Source organism: Stegastes partitus, unplaced genomic scaffold, assembly GCF_000690725.1.
Source record: "Stegastes partitus isolate 25-593 unplaced genomic scaffold, Stegastes_partitus-1.0.2 Scaffold435, whole genome shotgun sequence".
Lineage (NCBI taxonomy): Eukaryota > Metazoa > Chordata > Actinopteri > Pomacentridae > Stegastes > Stegastes partitus.
Window position 1 is genome coordinate 149,544 of NW_007578166.1, and position 12,699 is coordinate 162,242.

Below are 12,699 nucleotides of genomic sequence, written 5' to 3' on the forward strand. Positions count from 1 at the left end.
GATAGTTTATTCTGCATGTGTATACACATGGTAGATTATTTCTAGCACTCGCTGTAGGGAGTTTTTGCAATTGTGAAAGGAGGGGAGCTTTTGTAGACAGAGAAAATATTTCTTGAAGCTAACTGGCACTTTCAGTTAATTATCAACATGTTTTTCTAACAATTAAAGGTGAATAAATTTTAATCAGTGTCATGTCATGGTTTAATCATCTTTTGTTGTTATTATCTTTTTTTGTGCACTCAGCAATTGTTTATTTTCAGCTTTAATGGTGTAGGTTAAGTGGTTTTAATTTCAGCCTAATTTTGGTTTATTTGTGTTTATATTTTATGCCAGCCACAGGAACGTTGGAAGAGCCAACATGGAAGTTTAAACACTGACATATGGGGCTAGGCTCAGATTTCCATCTATTACGTTCCGCGTGTGCGCCATGTGTACTGTGCATTTGCAGATATTGTGAGTACGAGCTGTCTTACAGTGCGTGTCACCGTGGATGGGGTACATGGCCACGGTCCTCTTGTGTAGATCTTCGTTAGTGTTGCTCTGTTCGGTGTCCCACTGACTGGCTGGTTTGTAGTTATCACAGGAACCGTATACGCAGCACTGGTAGGCGTAAGGCATCTCTATCACCCTGTGCCAAACAGACGGGAACAGTGTCGACAAAACATCAGAAAAAACCACAGCAGGTAGTATAAACAAGTATGCAAGAAAATAAAAGAAAAAAACTGCTAAACTCGATTGAAGTTCGTGATTGAGCATTCTCTAAATGGCTTTTAGGTACAATTGTGAACTGTTTTGAAAAAACAAAAGACCTTCAAGTGCTTTCTGTTGCAGGATAGTTTAATACTAGTCATTTGAACATTTTTTTTCTTAGGTGCTTTCAAGTGTTGACAACACATCACAGAGAACGACAACAGCAAACACAAAGTTTTATTGTTTGCAAGTACTTTAAGAGACAGATTTGGGGGAAAAGGAGAATCTACAGTGCAAATAAAAGGCATTCACCCCCATGGAAGTTTCCCCCTTTTATTGCTTTTTAACGTTGCATCAAGGTCACAATAACAAGAATTTACAAAAAAAAGAGACTCTTAATTGAAAGCAGATTTCTACAATGTTGTATCAGTTTGTTAAAAAAAACCCTAATATGTAAAATAAGTGATTGTGTAAGTATTTGCACCCTTCAAGTCTGCAATTACATCGCTGAGCCTATGTGGCTATATCTCAGTCAGCCCTGCACACCTGTACAGTGCAATGTTTTTTAGACTGTTCTTTGTAAAACTGCTCAAGCTAAACAGGGATCATGAGTGAACGGCCCTTGTTAAGTCCAGGCACAAATTCCCAAATGACTGAGGTCACAGCTCTGACATTCATCTTGTTGTCTTTAAACCATCCATCATCTACACACCGCTTAATCCTCACTAGGGTCACGGGGGAGCTGGAGCCTATCCGAGCCGACTTCGGACGAAGGCAGGGGACACCCTGGACAGGTTGCCAGTCTATCACAGGGCTGTCTTTAAACCGTTTCGTGTAATTTTGGCTGTTTGCTTCGGGTCATTGTCATGCAGTTCTCTTGCAGACTGCTTCAGCTTATTTTCCAGGATTTTTCTATACTTAGCTTCAGTCGTTTTACCTTCTACTTTTAGAAGCCCCGTAAGGCCTTCTGCCGAGAAGCATCCCCACATCATGATGCTCATGATATGCAATATTTGGTGTTCACCAAATATAGCTTCTAGTCTAATGGCCAAAAAGCATAATTATACTTCTATCAAAAAAATTTCTTCTAGTTCTCTTCGGTCTCACACATGCCTTCTGGTGAACTCTAGTTGAGGTTTAATATGAGGTTTTGTGCCACTTTCCTATTAAACTTTGATTGGTGAACAACCAAGATACAGGTGTCTTTATACTACAGTCATTTGAGACACAATCACTGCACTCAGATGATCTCCATCTCACTAATTACGTGACTTCTGGCACAAGTTGGCCGCACCTGTGTTGAATAAAGTGGATCACTTTAAAGGGGGAGAATACATATGCAATCACTTACTTTACGTTATAAAATCTGAATAGATTGCCATTACTTTGTAGTTGTTTTTGTAAATTCTTGTCAAAATGCCAAATTAAACTGAGCATGATTCAAGGTTGAAATGCAATTAAATGGCGAAACATCTGGGGGGGGAAAAAATTTTTTCACAGAGACTGTATTCTTTAATGAATACAGAGAGTCATCTTTAGGAAAAATGAAAGTGAAACGTGTATTTTTCTGAAGCTGGATAAGCCAACTTTGTTATGGAAACATTTACTGTACCTCAAGAGTGCTTTTGAAATGGTTTTCTGCCACAATTCTGTTTTGGCCAATGCTCTACAGCAATGCTGACATTGAAAATTGATCACATGCCATCTCCATTGTCTGTGAAACACTCTCTTCATTTTTGCTTCACTGCACCCTAAGGGATCTTTGTAACAAGAGCTAACTTGCTGTTACAAATGTTTGCTCATTGTTGTAGTTCAGCTCAGGAAAGGCTTGAGGGGGTATAATGTAATTACTCGATTGTCAGACTTGGCTGGTGTTGGTAAATTAACAATATTAATAGAAAATTGCCAGAGGAAGAAAAGGAAAGGATGCATTGTTCATTACACTCCCAAGTGTATCCTAAATGCTGTCATTCAAAACAGGTTGAAAAAGCAAAATATGAAAGAACATATGGGAGACAATATTAATCAAGAAAGCATTGGATGATTCTAAATAGTGTGTTTGTATGTTACCTCATATGGGGGAAGTGATCGGGACTGAAGGCCTCGTATAGCTCTGTGTTCCCCCTCAGCTTGAGATGGGTGAGACCGCCCAAACCTGCAACTGGTACTGAGCTGAGATGGTTCTCAGTCAGGTCCCTGAGATAAACATAGAAAGAAATTGGGGAAGAAACAGAAGGCGACGGGTGTCAGATCAAGCTGACGTTTGCAAAATGTGTTTTTATTTCAGATATTGCCGAAGGTCGTCCTCGGTAACAAAAACACTTTGTCTCTTTGATATTTAAAACTGTTCAAAGAACGATCAAATTCCCCACCCCCAGATAATAGTCTCTGTCAGATGTGGAGTATCTGCTTGTTTAGCTAGGCAAACGTCAACCAGTCTTCGCACAATGAAGCAATTTTTTTATTGGCATGACCTGAGATGTGGCTCTGGCCACACAGACGGGTTTTTCAAACAATAAATGCGTTTCAACGTTCTCTGCAAACTCAGCCAAAAACGATAGGTTTTGTGTGGCATACGAAGTCAAGTATGGAGTGTTTGTGTAAGCCCAGGGCTTTGACATACCACTTCACTTTAATTAAAGATAAATAAATTTTGCATGCCTTTTACGTGAGAAGAGTGACACTGCAGAAGTAGCAGATGAGAGGTAGAAAAGTTTTAGTGACTGCTGTGTATCTGTGTTTACTCACAGTTTGATCAAAGAGTGAAGTGAGGCAAAGGCATCTGGGTGGATCCACTCGATTATGTTCCAGCTAAGGTCACTGTCAGATGAAAAAAAAGAATCAAGGTGAACTGAAATTGAGTGAGAGGATGAAATAGCTCCAAATTGTATACGTCTCTTAGTGTTGTATATTACCACTAGATGTCAGTCATAAGTCAGAAATCTATATAGTTTGATTGTAATCAGTGATTCCCAACTTTCTTGGCTACGACTCCTTAAAATGAATCAGTGTCTTCTTCTAACACCTCATCATGTTACGAGTTTTGTTTTGTTTTTTTGTCTCCTCCACATATTGCTTCAATTAAATATATTTTGAGCTACAACAAGGTCAAACTGTCATAATTCATAAGAACAAAGGCTCGGAGATAAAGCAAATTTTGTATAACAGAACTATGTTTTGCTTTTCTTTCCAGCAATCCAGTTGATGAAATCGCTCATACACGTACATCTTGTGACTCCTTTGCCGGGTCCTGATGATGTTGGGAACCACTGATCCAGACAATGGATTTCAAAGAAAATAATAATGCGACATGTGGGAGAAAATGAGCAAAAGTTGACTCACAGTGCTCTTAGTGAAGTGAGCTGATGGAAGGTGCTTGACTCTACCCGTCTGATTTGGTTATGTTGTAGCCCTCTGTTGAGAAAAGTACATAGATTTACGTATATACAATGCAAAAATGGGCAGAAGTAAACAAATTCTCATGCACAAGTGTGTGATTATGTTGGCTAGTCAAAGTACTCACATCTCTTGCAATGCTGAGCAGTGGTAAAAGCTGGGCAGATCCTCTATCTGGTTGTATGATAGCTCCCTGCAACAGAACACAAAGCGCACATAAACACAGTGACCAGCTGTGGATTTATAGTGTGGGAAATTATGGGGGTGACAGGATTATTTGAGTGTCAGCTCTGTGAGCAAGGCGATACACAGGACATTAATTTTTTGGGGGGCGGGTGATTGGATTTCATAGAGAAGTGATTGTATGAGTGATTGCTCGGGGGCACAGCTCTCCACTGTTGGGTTTTGTGTATCACTTTTTATACCTCTCACTCTCTCCCCATGCGTGTGTGTGTGTGTACTCACAGCACCCTAAGGCGAGGCAGCTGCTCACATAGATCCAGAGGGAGAGCTGAGAGACCAGCTCGAGTCAGCGTCCTATAGAGAAAAAAAAGGATCCTCTGATCATTGTCGAAGTGCAAGCAAGCGAAAGGATCCCCCAGTCCTGTGAGTCTAACTTGGTCAGACAGGCAGCTGTGTAGGTTCGCCAAACCTGTCACTGACTGGCATAACTAGCCTGCCCCTCCCAATCCTTCTGCGAGTCTCCTGTTCGTTCCCTGTCTCTCCTAGAATCCTAAAACACACACATTCTCTCTTTTTGTTTCAGCTTGCTTTGTGTGAGTCTTATCTCGCTCCACTTTTTTTTTTCCCCCTCTCAGATAGTATATTGGCTCCTGGGATTGTATCTCCGTCCTCGGTGGCTTTTCGCATTCTTTGTTGCTATATTTTGTGAAGCCTCTCAGTGAAATGTGCTATTTATATTTATGTGTGTTTGTGTGTCTGGAGGTGGAGGTGGAAGCGGGGGTTACAGGAGACACTCACAAAATTTCCAGGCTGGTTGTTCCTTTCAGATCAGGGAACTCTTGAATCTGGGTTGCCCCGTTAAGAGAACTGCAGTCAAACAAGGAAAAAAGTATCAGACAACTGTCTCTCTCTCTTGCTTGCTCTCTCTCTCTCTCTCTCTCTCTCTCTCTCTCTCTCTCTCCCCCCTTCACTTACACACACATGCGTGTACACAGACCTTGTCTAACAGCTCATTTCAACCATCAAACTTCTCCTCCAACATCAACACAGGCTGTTTTGGCTGTCTCACTAGACATCATAAGTCACACCATTCAACATGTTCTTACAACATACTCTCTCTTACCACATCAGCACACAGCGCAGCAATACGCTAACACAACATCATTCAGTAGGCCATTACACATGTCCACTCAACTCTCACTGCAAGGGACAGAGGATGATTTAAACAGTGTTTGGGCTAACTCACTGGAATGGTTTCTACTGACCGCATACTTACAGCGTGTGCAACTTAGGTAAGAACTGGAAAGCAGATTTTCCCACAAACTGGATGGGGTTCTCGTAGAAGTGGCTGCAAGAAAAAGAGAGAAAAAACATTTCAGACGAGTGCTGATTAATGGTTGTTGTGTTGTGCCTGACGCTGACATGTAATTTTAGTTGCGTGTTTATCTAATATGTGCACAGTGTAGCAACAAGGATAAGCGTTAAGCTCACATGGTTTGGAGCTGAGGGTTTCCCACAAAGGCCCTCTCAGGGATGGCTTTGATATTGTTGTTATGAAAGCCCCTGCAAATATAAAAACATACTGTTAGTCAAATCCGTCTATCAATATGTTTCTGATTTTGTGAGTGTGTGTGTGCAGGAGTGACGGAGCGTGTTTGCGAGCAAGAGGCAAGTCATATGTCCTCATGTTGCACCTGCCATTGCACAGCTGAAAAACATTTTGGGATACATGAGATGTAAACACGCACACATACGCTGTATCTGTGACACATATGCACGCTGCAGAACATCTGCTGAAGTCGAGGGAAAACATGGCTTGTGTGTGCGTGCGCGCGCATCTGTGTGTACGTGCAGCGAGCGGCTGCGTGGGTGTGTAGCCAGCACCTGCTTAGGGCGAGAGAGATTGTATCCGAGTGCCACATTAAAATCACTTAACGGGATTACTTGGGATAACGCAACCATGATAGTCATGTCAGGCAGGTGTGTTTCCGTGTATGTGCGTGCGCGTGTGGACTCACAGTTCCTGAAGTTTGCTCAGTGTCCTGATGGCCACGGGGAACTCCTGCAGATCATTGTAGTTTAAATCCCTGCGAGAGAGAGAGTGTTATTATTAAAAAAGTTTGTTCAGTTGATGACTTAACGGAGGTTTAAAGTCCCTGCAATGAAAATCTTAATCTGTGTGTGCATCTGATTGGATATGCATGCATAGAGACAGACAGCTGTAGACTGAAGTTTGAGTGTGACCTTTGACCTTTGCTGCTCTGACCTGAATATTAAGGTCTTGGTCTCATTGGCTTTCTAGGAAACACTGTATGAAAACAATCATTGCTACAGTTTATGTGCAGGTGGCAGGAAAAGGGGCTTTACTGTATTTCTTGCCGGTATGTGAGTATATTCTGTAGATGTGCTCGTGTGCATGCGTCTGCTTGCGTACAAGTGTGTGCTTTGCTATGTTAAAACATATACCAGGACATGTGTGCATGTATATGCTGCCGTTGCCGATTCTCAATACTCCAGATGCCGCTTGATGATGCACTTTGAGACTACTGTGTATGTTTTTCGCTGGCTGTTCTGAAATGTTTGTCTGTCTGCGACTGTTCAGTCTTGTTTGCATACGCCGTTGCGTTTTCCAGCAGGCCCCTGGACGACTCCACGTAGTAATGATTTTATAATACACGCTAGGGGTTGGGGAGGGTGGTGGTGATGCAGATGGTCTCTCGTATTTCTCATAAGCAAGGCCTCTGTGAGAGATTAACCCCTCATACCAGCACAATCCCCACGTCAATGACACCTGTCATCTTATCCCGCTGAATCATCTGTCTCTCCCCACCGCTGACGGCCCAAACACTTTAACACACACTATTCTGGTCCAGAGAGCTTCATCCCTCTTTTTCACATTCTCTAGTTTCCCCTTCATCCCCTAAACCGTGGCTTCCCTGACTTACACCATGTTTCCCCACATTTCCCAGCATGGATAATGGCTTTTAAGTTGAGTGTAAAGCTAGCCGTACGCTTATGATTGCACAGGCAAGAAGTGCTCGCTTTTTCTACGCACACATGCATGTGCCCACACACGTGCTCATAAAAAGGAACGCATAATTTTTTTACACTTCAACAGGTTGTTAAGCGGCATGCCAGAAACAGCGTTTTCATCAGACCACCATGAATTTTGCAGGAGACGCAGTTGCAATCTCTCTCGCTTTCTTTCTCCACCTCCTCCATGAGACTGTGTGGCGGTGTTCGTGCATATTGGTGCGTGGTTGTGATGGAGTTATCGAAGCTACGGCACGTACTCTCGCAAAACTTTCCTGTAGCCGCGCTTGCGCTTTACTTGACCTTAGCACTGCTTGGCGATTATTTATACAAAACACGGAGGAATCTGTTGACGATACTTCAAAGTAATCAAAAAGGATCTTTTCATCTTCGCATTCCTGTCGTTCATTTGTTCGTTGTGGTTTTGAGAAACGTACAAGCACCTGCTGAAATTACCAGGACATTAATCATTATGACTACAATTTAGCGCTACACTATATTATTGTTTTGGCACACTTGTTGCATATGATTTATAAAAACACATTAATTTTAGCCTTCCAAGTAACATCAATCACCTTTACTCAGACAAAAAAAAAACAAGGCTGTAGTCAGACACACAATGTGAGTGAATTGATGGTTCTTGGTCGTATTACCGCTGAGATTATATGTCAGGTACTTCTTCATGCATCCTAGGGTTATTCTAAGGCAATGTGATTGCTGTAAACACTGCTATACCAAATGAATGTTGATACTTGCTGATACTTTGTTATCACTAAGCTTCCATCAGTGTTTGGGGAAACAAGGAGGTATTCATTGAGGAATGAAATCACTTCACGTTGCGTGCATGTGAGTTTGTGCATGTGTAAGACTGTGAAAAGTATATTTTCTTAAAGTAGCCACTGTTAAAAAGCATGTGTGTGCGATTGTGTGTACGTGTGAGATACTCACAGTGTCTCCAGACTGTGTAAACCTTCAAAACATCTTGAGCCCATGGTCTGGATGTGGTTGTTATGGAGATGCCTGGAAAAAGGCCATAAATATTTTTCAACAAATCAGAAATTACTTTCTCAAAAACGTTTCCACACTGCAGTCATTACTGACCCAAGTCAGTGGAACAAATAATTTCTCTGGTAAGCTGAGAAACCCAGACTCCAGTTCTAAGTAAACAAATCAAGATGTCACTTACAGTACGACGAGGGCGGAGAGGTTGGTAAATGCGTAATCTGGGATGTGTGTGATCTGGTTAAGGGCCAGCGTCATGGCCTGCAGCGAGGGCAGAGAGTCCAGGGCCATCACCGGGATCTCTGTTAGGGAGTTGTCATCCAGCCACAGGTGTCTCAGGGAGCGAACGCCTCTGAAGGCCTCGGCTGGAACCTCAGACAACAGGTTAGCGTCGAGACGCCTGCAGGGGTGAGAGGAACTGAGCTTAGCGAGATAATCACCACGTCTAAGTACAGCGTGCTCGCTTCTGTGCGTCTGTGCTTATGTGTGCATTAGGGGTTGTGTGTCGTGGCATTGAAACGCTTTGGCTTACAGGAAGGTTATTATAAGAATTACACATCCTTTATTCTCCTTCTTTCATCTTTGCTGCACCTTGTTAGAAGTTGCTCATTATGATTTATACCCATGCTAAATAAGCCATGTCAAGCTTCACCAGCACAGACATGTATAAAACGTAAGATGAGAAAAACATGCAGGAACGACTGAGGCGAGCCTGTTTTATTCGTCCTCATCTTGCTCGTGTTGTGTAAAGCTTTCTTTCCTGACTGTCTGGGGAGGAAAAAAAAGGCAAAAGACAGAAGAAGGAACAGTTAAAGACGCATCTTCAGCTCTTCCTCCTCGCTTCATTCTTTCCGTTGCAGTGTCTCTGTCACTATCGGTCCCCGATGTTTCCACCACTCAGACGCAAACACAACTTCTTTGGGCTAATGAAGCTATGACGGTGGAGACACACACATCCACTCTAACACATGCACTTTCATCTCTCCAGAACCTAACAAACCTTTGTCCCCTCTCTCCCTCAGCGCCCTAAACCCACAGGCAATAAGTACGGACACACACCCCACACGTAAATACACACATGCATACACGCTGTCGATAGTGATGAATGATCCCCTCAGGGCAGACTTGACAAGCTGAGACCACTTCCTCTTGCTATTCTTCTTTCTTTGGCCCTTCACACTAGGTCATTAATCTCATTTTCCTCCCTCCGGCCTCTCTCACACTCACATTTTGTTTCTTACATCTTCATTGATTCACTCGTAGCCGCCGTAAACCCCTCTGCATCTCAGTCCTTAACTCTTGTTCGTCTTTCAAACATCCTCCCTTATCAATCTTCCGCCGAGGTTCTTTGATTCTCGCACTGCAGCTCCTCCTCGCCCCTCTGAGGTTTCACCAAACAAAGAGCATCATCAAAGTGAAATCTGAACTTGAACTCTGAACTCTGGACTTTTCTCCCCAGGGAAATTTTCCATCAGGAGAGCAACTGTATACACTGGCAGATGCTCACACACAGAGACACCCTCCAGCAGATATGTAAATACTCGCGAATGTGACACAGACAGCTTCAAGAAATTTTTTATCGTGTCTACTTCCTGAGAACACTTTTTTTTTTTTTTTTTTTTAAACACAGAACCAAACATCATTCCTCGCGCATCCTGTGCGCTCCAACTGTGGACATTGTTTGTCCCTGACCCAAATCACAGGATGAAAGCTGCGGAAGGCCCTTCAACTTTCTGAGTTGTTCTCCAGGGCAAAATAATAATTGCTCCTGAGGGTGGACCTGCCAGGTCTGTAGAAGGCCCAGGCAGAACCAGGAATGTTCCACAGAAGCCAATAAAGCAGACTATTTCCTGTCCATCACATCAAAGTCTGACGTACGATTACAGGAGTGAGAAGCGGAGACAGAAAAAGAACGATCTCTTAAGTGATCCAGGAGATCTGGGGACCTGCCTGCGCTGGTTCATTTCTCCAGATGGCCCCAAATTTTACACAACAGGGAACTCGGAGGAGCACGTTTTCACTGCCGTGGAGTAAAACTTTAAAAAAAAAAAGACAGGGATGCTCTGATTTAAAGCTGTGATTACACGATTTAACCTGCAGGCTGGGACCCAAAACAAGTCTGCTTACGACCAAGCTAAACAACAGCAGTCGCACTGTGTGCTGCAATTACCTGAACGGTGAGACAAATTTCTCGAATCAGTTGCTCTGCTGACAAAAGGATTCTCGTCTGAGATTAAGTCGTGATTTATTTTGGATGAAAGCCTCCTTTATACATTTGTACCGCTTTTTAAATCCATGCGCTGACTCAGTTGCCGTCTCTCCTTTTCTTTTTTACCTGGTGTGTTTTATGTCGATGAGAGGCGCCGACAAGCTTCACTCTCCAAAGCCTTTCCAGTAATCTTTCTCCGCTGAGCTTATCATTACTATAATGACAAGGTGCGTCTCTATACACTGGCTCTGTGTGTGAGTGTGTCAGTGTGTGTGTGTGTGTGTGTGTGCGTGTTTTTCATTACTTGAGACGATCTCTATCTGAAAAATTTGGGAGAAGACCACACACACGCGCTTGTGCTCACAACACACACACAAACTGAAGACAGACAGACATCATATGTGACAGCACGTACTCACACAAGGACAGCCTGTATGTACAGTATGTGTGTGTACATTTGTGTGTGTGTCTGCAGGCTTGTATTGAGGGAGGGCGGGCCTGCTTTATACCAGACACAGGGGGAAAACGTTGTTGGTGGTAGAGGAGGTACATGTGTGCGTGCCCCCCCCCCACCACCACCACCCTCATATGTTACAACTCCAGCAATTTGATTGCGTCTGTATGATGGAGGAAATGGCTTTATGAATATTTGCACAGATTAATTTGGAAAGCAGAGATGGGGAGTATGTGTGCGGTAGAAAGTTGATGGGGGTGAGGAATTATAGATGAGGTGGTCCACATGCATACTATCACACACACACACACACACACACACACACATGCAGGCTGACCTTACAGATTAGACAATTAAGCCACCAAACACTCTCATTAGCCAGGGGGATAGCAGTGTGGGTGGTGGGGAGATGAACGGAGGAGTTAGGGGGGTGGAGGAGGAAGAGGGAGAGGGGTGGGAGGGAGGAATTGATGGAAAATGGGGTTGTTTCACAGCTCATTGGAGATGCTCTCCCTGGCCTGCAGTGTCTGCTGTTTCCCTCATGGCTTCCAGATGCTACCATGAACTGCGCTGACACAATGAGGCTGTGACTCCCGCCGTCAGGCACTGCAGAGCCCAACGCAGAACTATTGCAGCCAGCACCGGGGTACGGTCTGTAATTTGTCAGTGGTACTCTATACCTGCGCTTGCGGTTGGAGCCGAGATGCGTGGGTGGCCAGGGGGATGTTTCATTCGCCGTGCTGGATGAGGTGGAAAAGCATGATTAGTGTGTGCAGAGAGAAAGACTCACAAGGACAGGAGGTTGGGTAGGTCCCAGGGAGCATCGTCAGGAAGTCTCTCCAGTTGGTTGTTTTGCAGCATCCTGACAGGCACACACAGATTATGCAGTTATGTAGGTATCATGTCTATAGCTGATTTAGTGTATTTAGTGCATGTGTGTGTCTGTGTGTGTGTGTGTGTGTGCACATCAGGCAGAACAAATAATTCCGTAGCGAGGGAAATCTGACACAAGGAGGAAAGGGCCAGTGCAAGCTTGAGGAGAAGCAGAGAATGAAGGGTAGAGGAAAAGAGAAAGAGAACCTCCTTGGGTGGGCTGCTGATGTCATTCTCAGAAGAATGGAGCAAAAAAAAAAAAAAAAAACGAGGAGGAAGTGGGGAGCAAACAATAGCGCTCTCTCTTTCCTGGCCCTCCCTCGCTTTCTCTATCTTTCTCCCGCTATAAGTTTTTTATCATGAGCAGTCGACAGAAATGAACGGCGTAAAGTCTCCAATGTGTCGCGCAGCAGTGCCGGTATGTGACATCATGGTGCCACAATAGTCCCTGACTGAGAGTCTGTGAGTGTCTTGTATTACAATAGCAGTTAAAAATCTGAGCCTCAAATAATGGTTATATCATATATTAATCTTGAGCCTTTTTTTTTTTTTTGCAAGTTATAAGGTAACTTTAAGGCCTCTTCTGGCATGTATGATGCAGATCTATTTAGCTATGAGTCAAAGGAGAGCATACCGTAGTGCATTCTGGATGGCTCAAGATGTAAAAAGCATACTTTTCTATATTTATTGACACAACTCAATGTGTCACATGCTTTTTGAGTGTAGCATATTTCACAATAGACTTCCATGACTGCTTTACTGCAAAAGAAGTACAGCTTAGTTTTAAAAGGAATAGGGGAATGTTTCCACTGGGATGATGATGCCATGATAAATACACTGAATTGAGTCTTTTCCTGTT

The 12,699-nt window shown here is 43.4% G+C and overlaps 1 protein-coding gene across 1 annotated transcript in view; it reads right to left on the minus strand.

Moving 5' to 3' along the window:
- The window catches only part of lgr6 (leucine-rich repeat containing G protein-coupled receptor 6), a 37,909-nt gene that overhangs the window by 2,607 nt on the left and 22,603 nt on the right, over positions 1–12,699 (minus strand). The window contains exons 4-16 of the mRNA XM_008286131.1: positions 11,758–11,829; positions 8,489–8,704; positions 8,251–8,322; positions 6,288–6,356; positions 5,761–5,832; positions 5,546–5,617; positions 5,068–5,136; positions 4,552–4,623; positions 4,214–4,279; positions 4,033–4,104; positions 3,439–3,510; positions 2,761–2,886; positions 474–628 (exon numbers count right to left, since the gene is read on the minus strand). Coding sequence (XP_008284353.1) covers positions 474–628; positions 2,761–2,886; positions 3,439–3,510; positions 4,033–4,104; positions 4,214–4,279; positions 4,552–4,623; positions 5,068–5,136; positions 5,546–5,617; positions 5,761–5,832; positions 6,288–6,356; positions 8,251–8,322; positions 8,489–8,704; positions 11,758–11,829 — 1,205 coding nt within the window. The remainder of the gene's footprint in view (positions 1–473; positions 629–2,760; positions 2,887–3,438; positions 3,511–4,032; positions 4,105–4,213; positions 4,280–4,551; positions 4,624–5,067; positions 5,137–5,545; positions 5,618–5,760; positions 5,833–6,287; positions 6,357–8,250; positions 8,323–8,488; positions 8,705–11,757; positions 11,830–12,699) is intronic.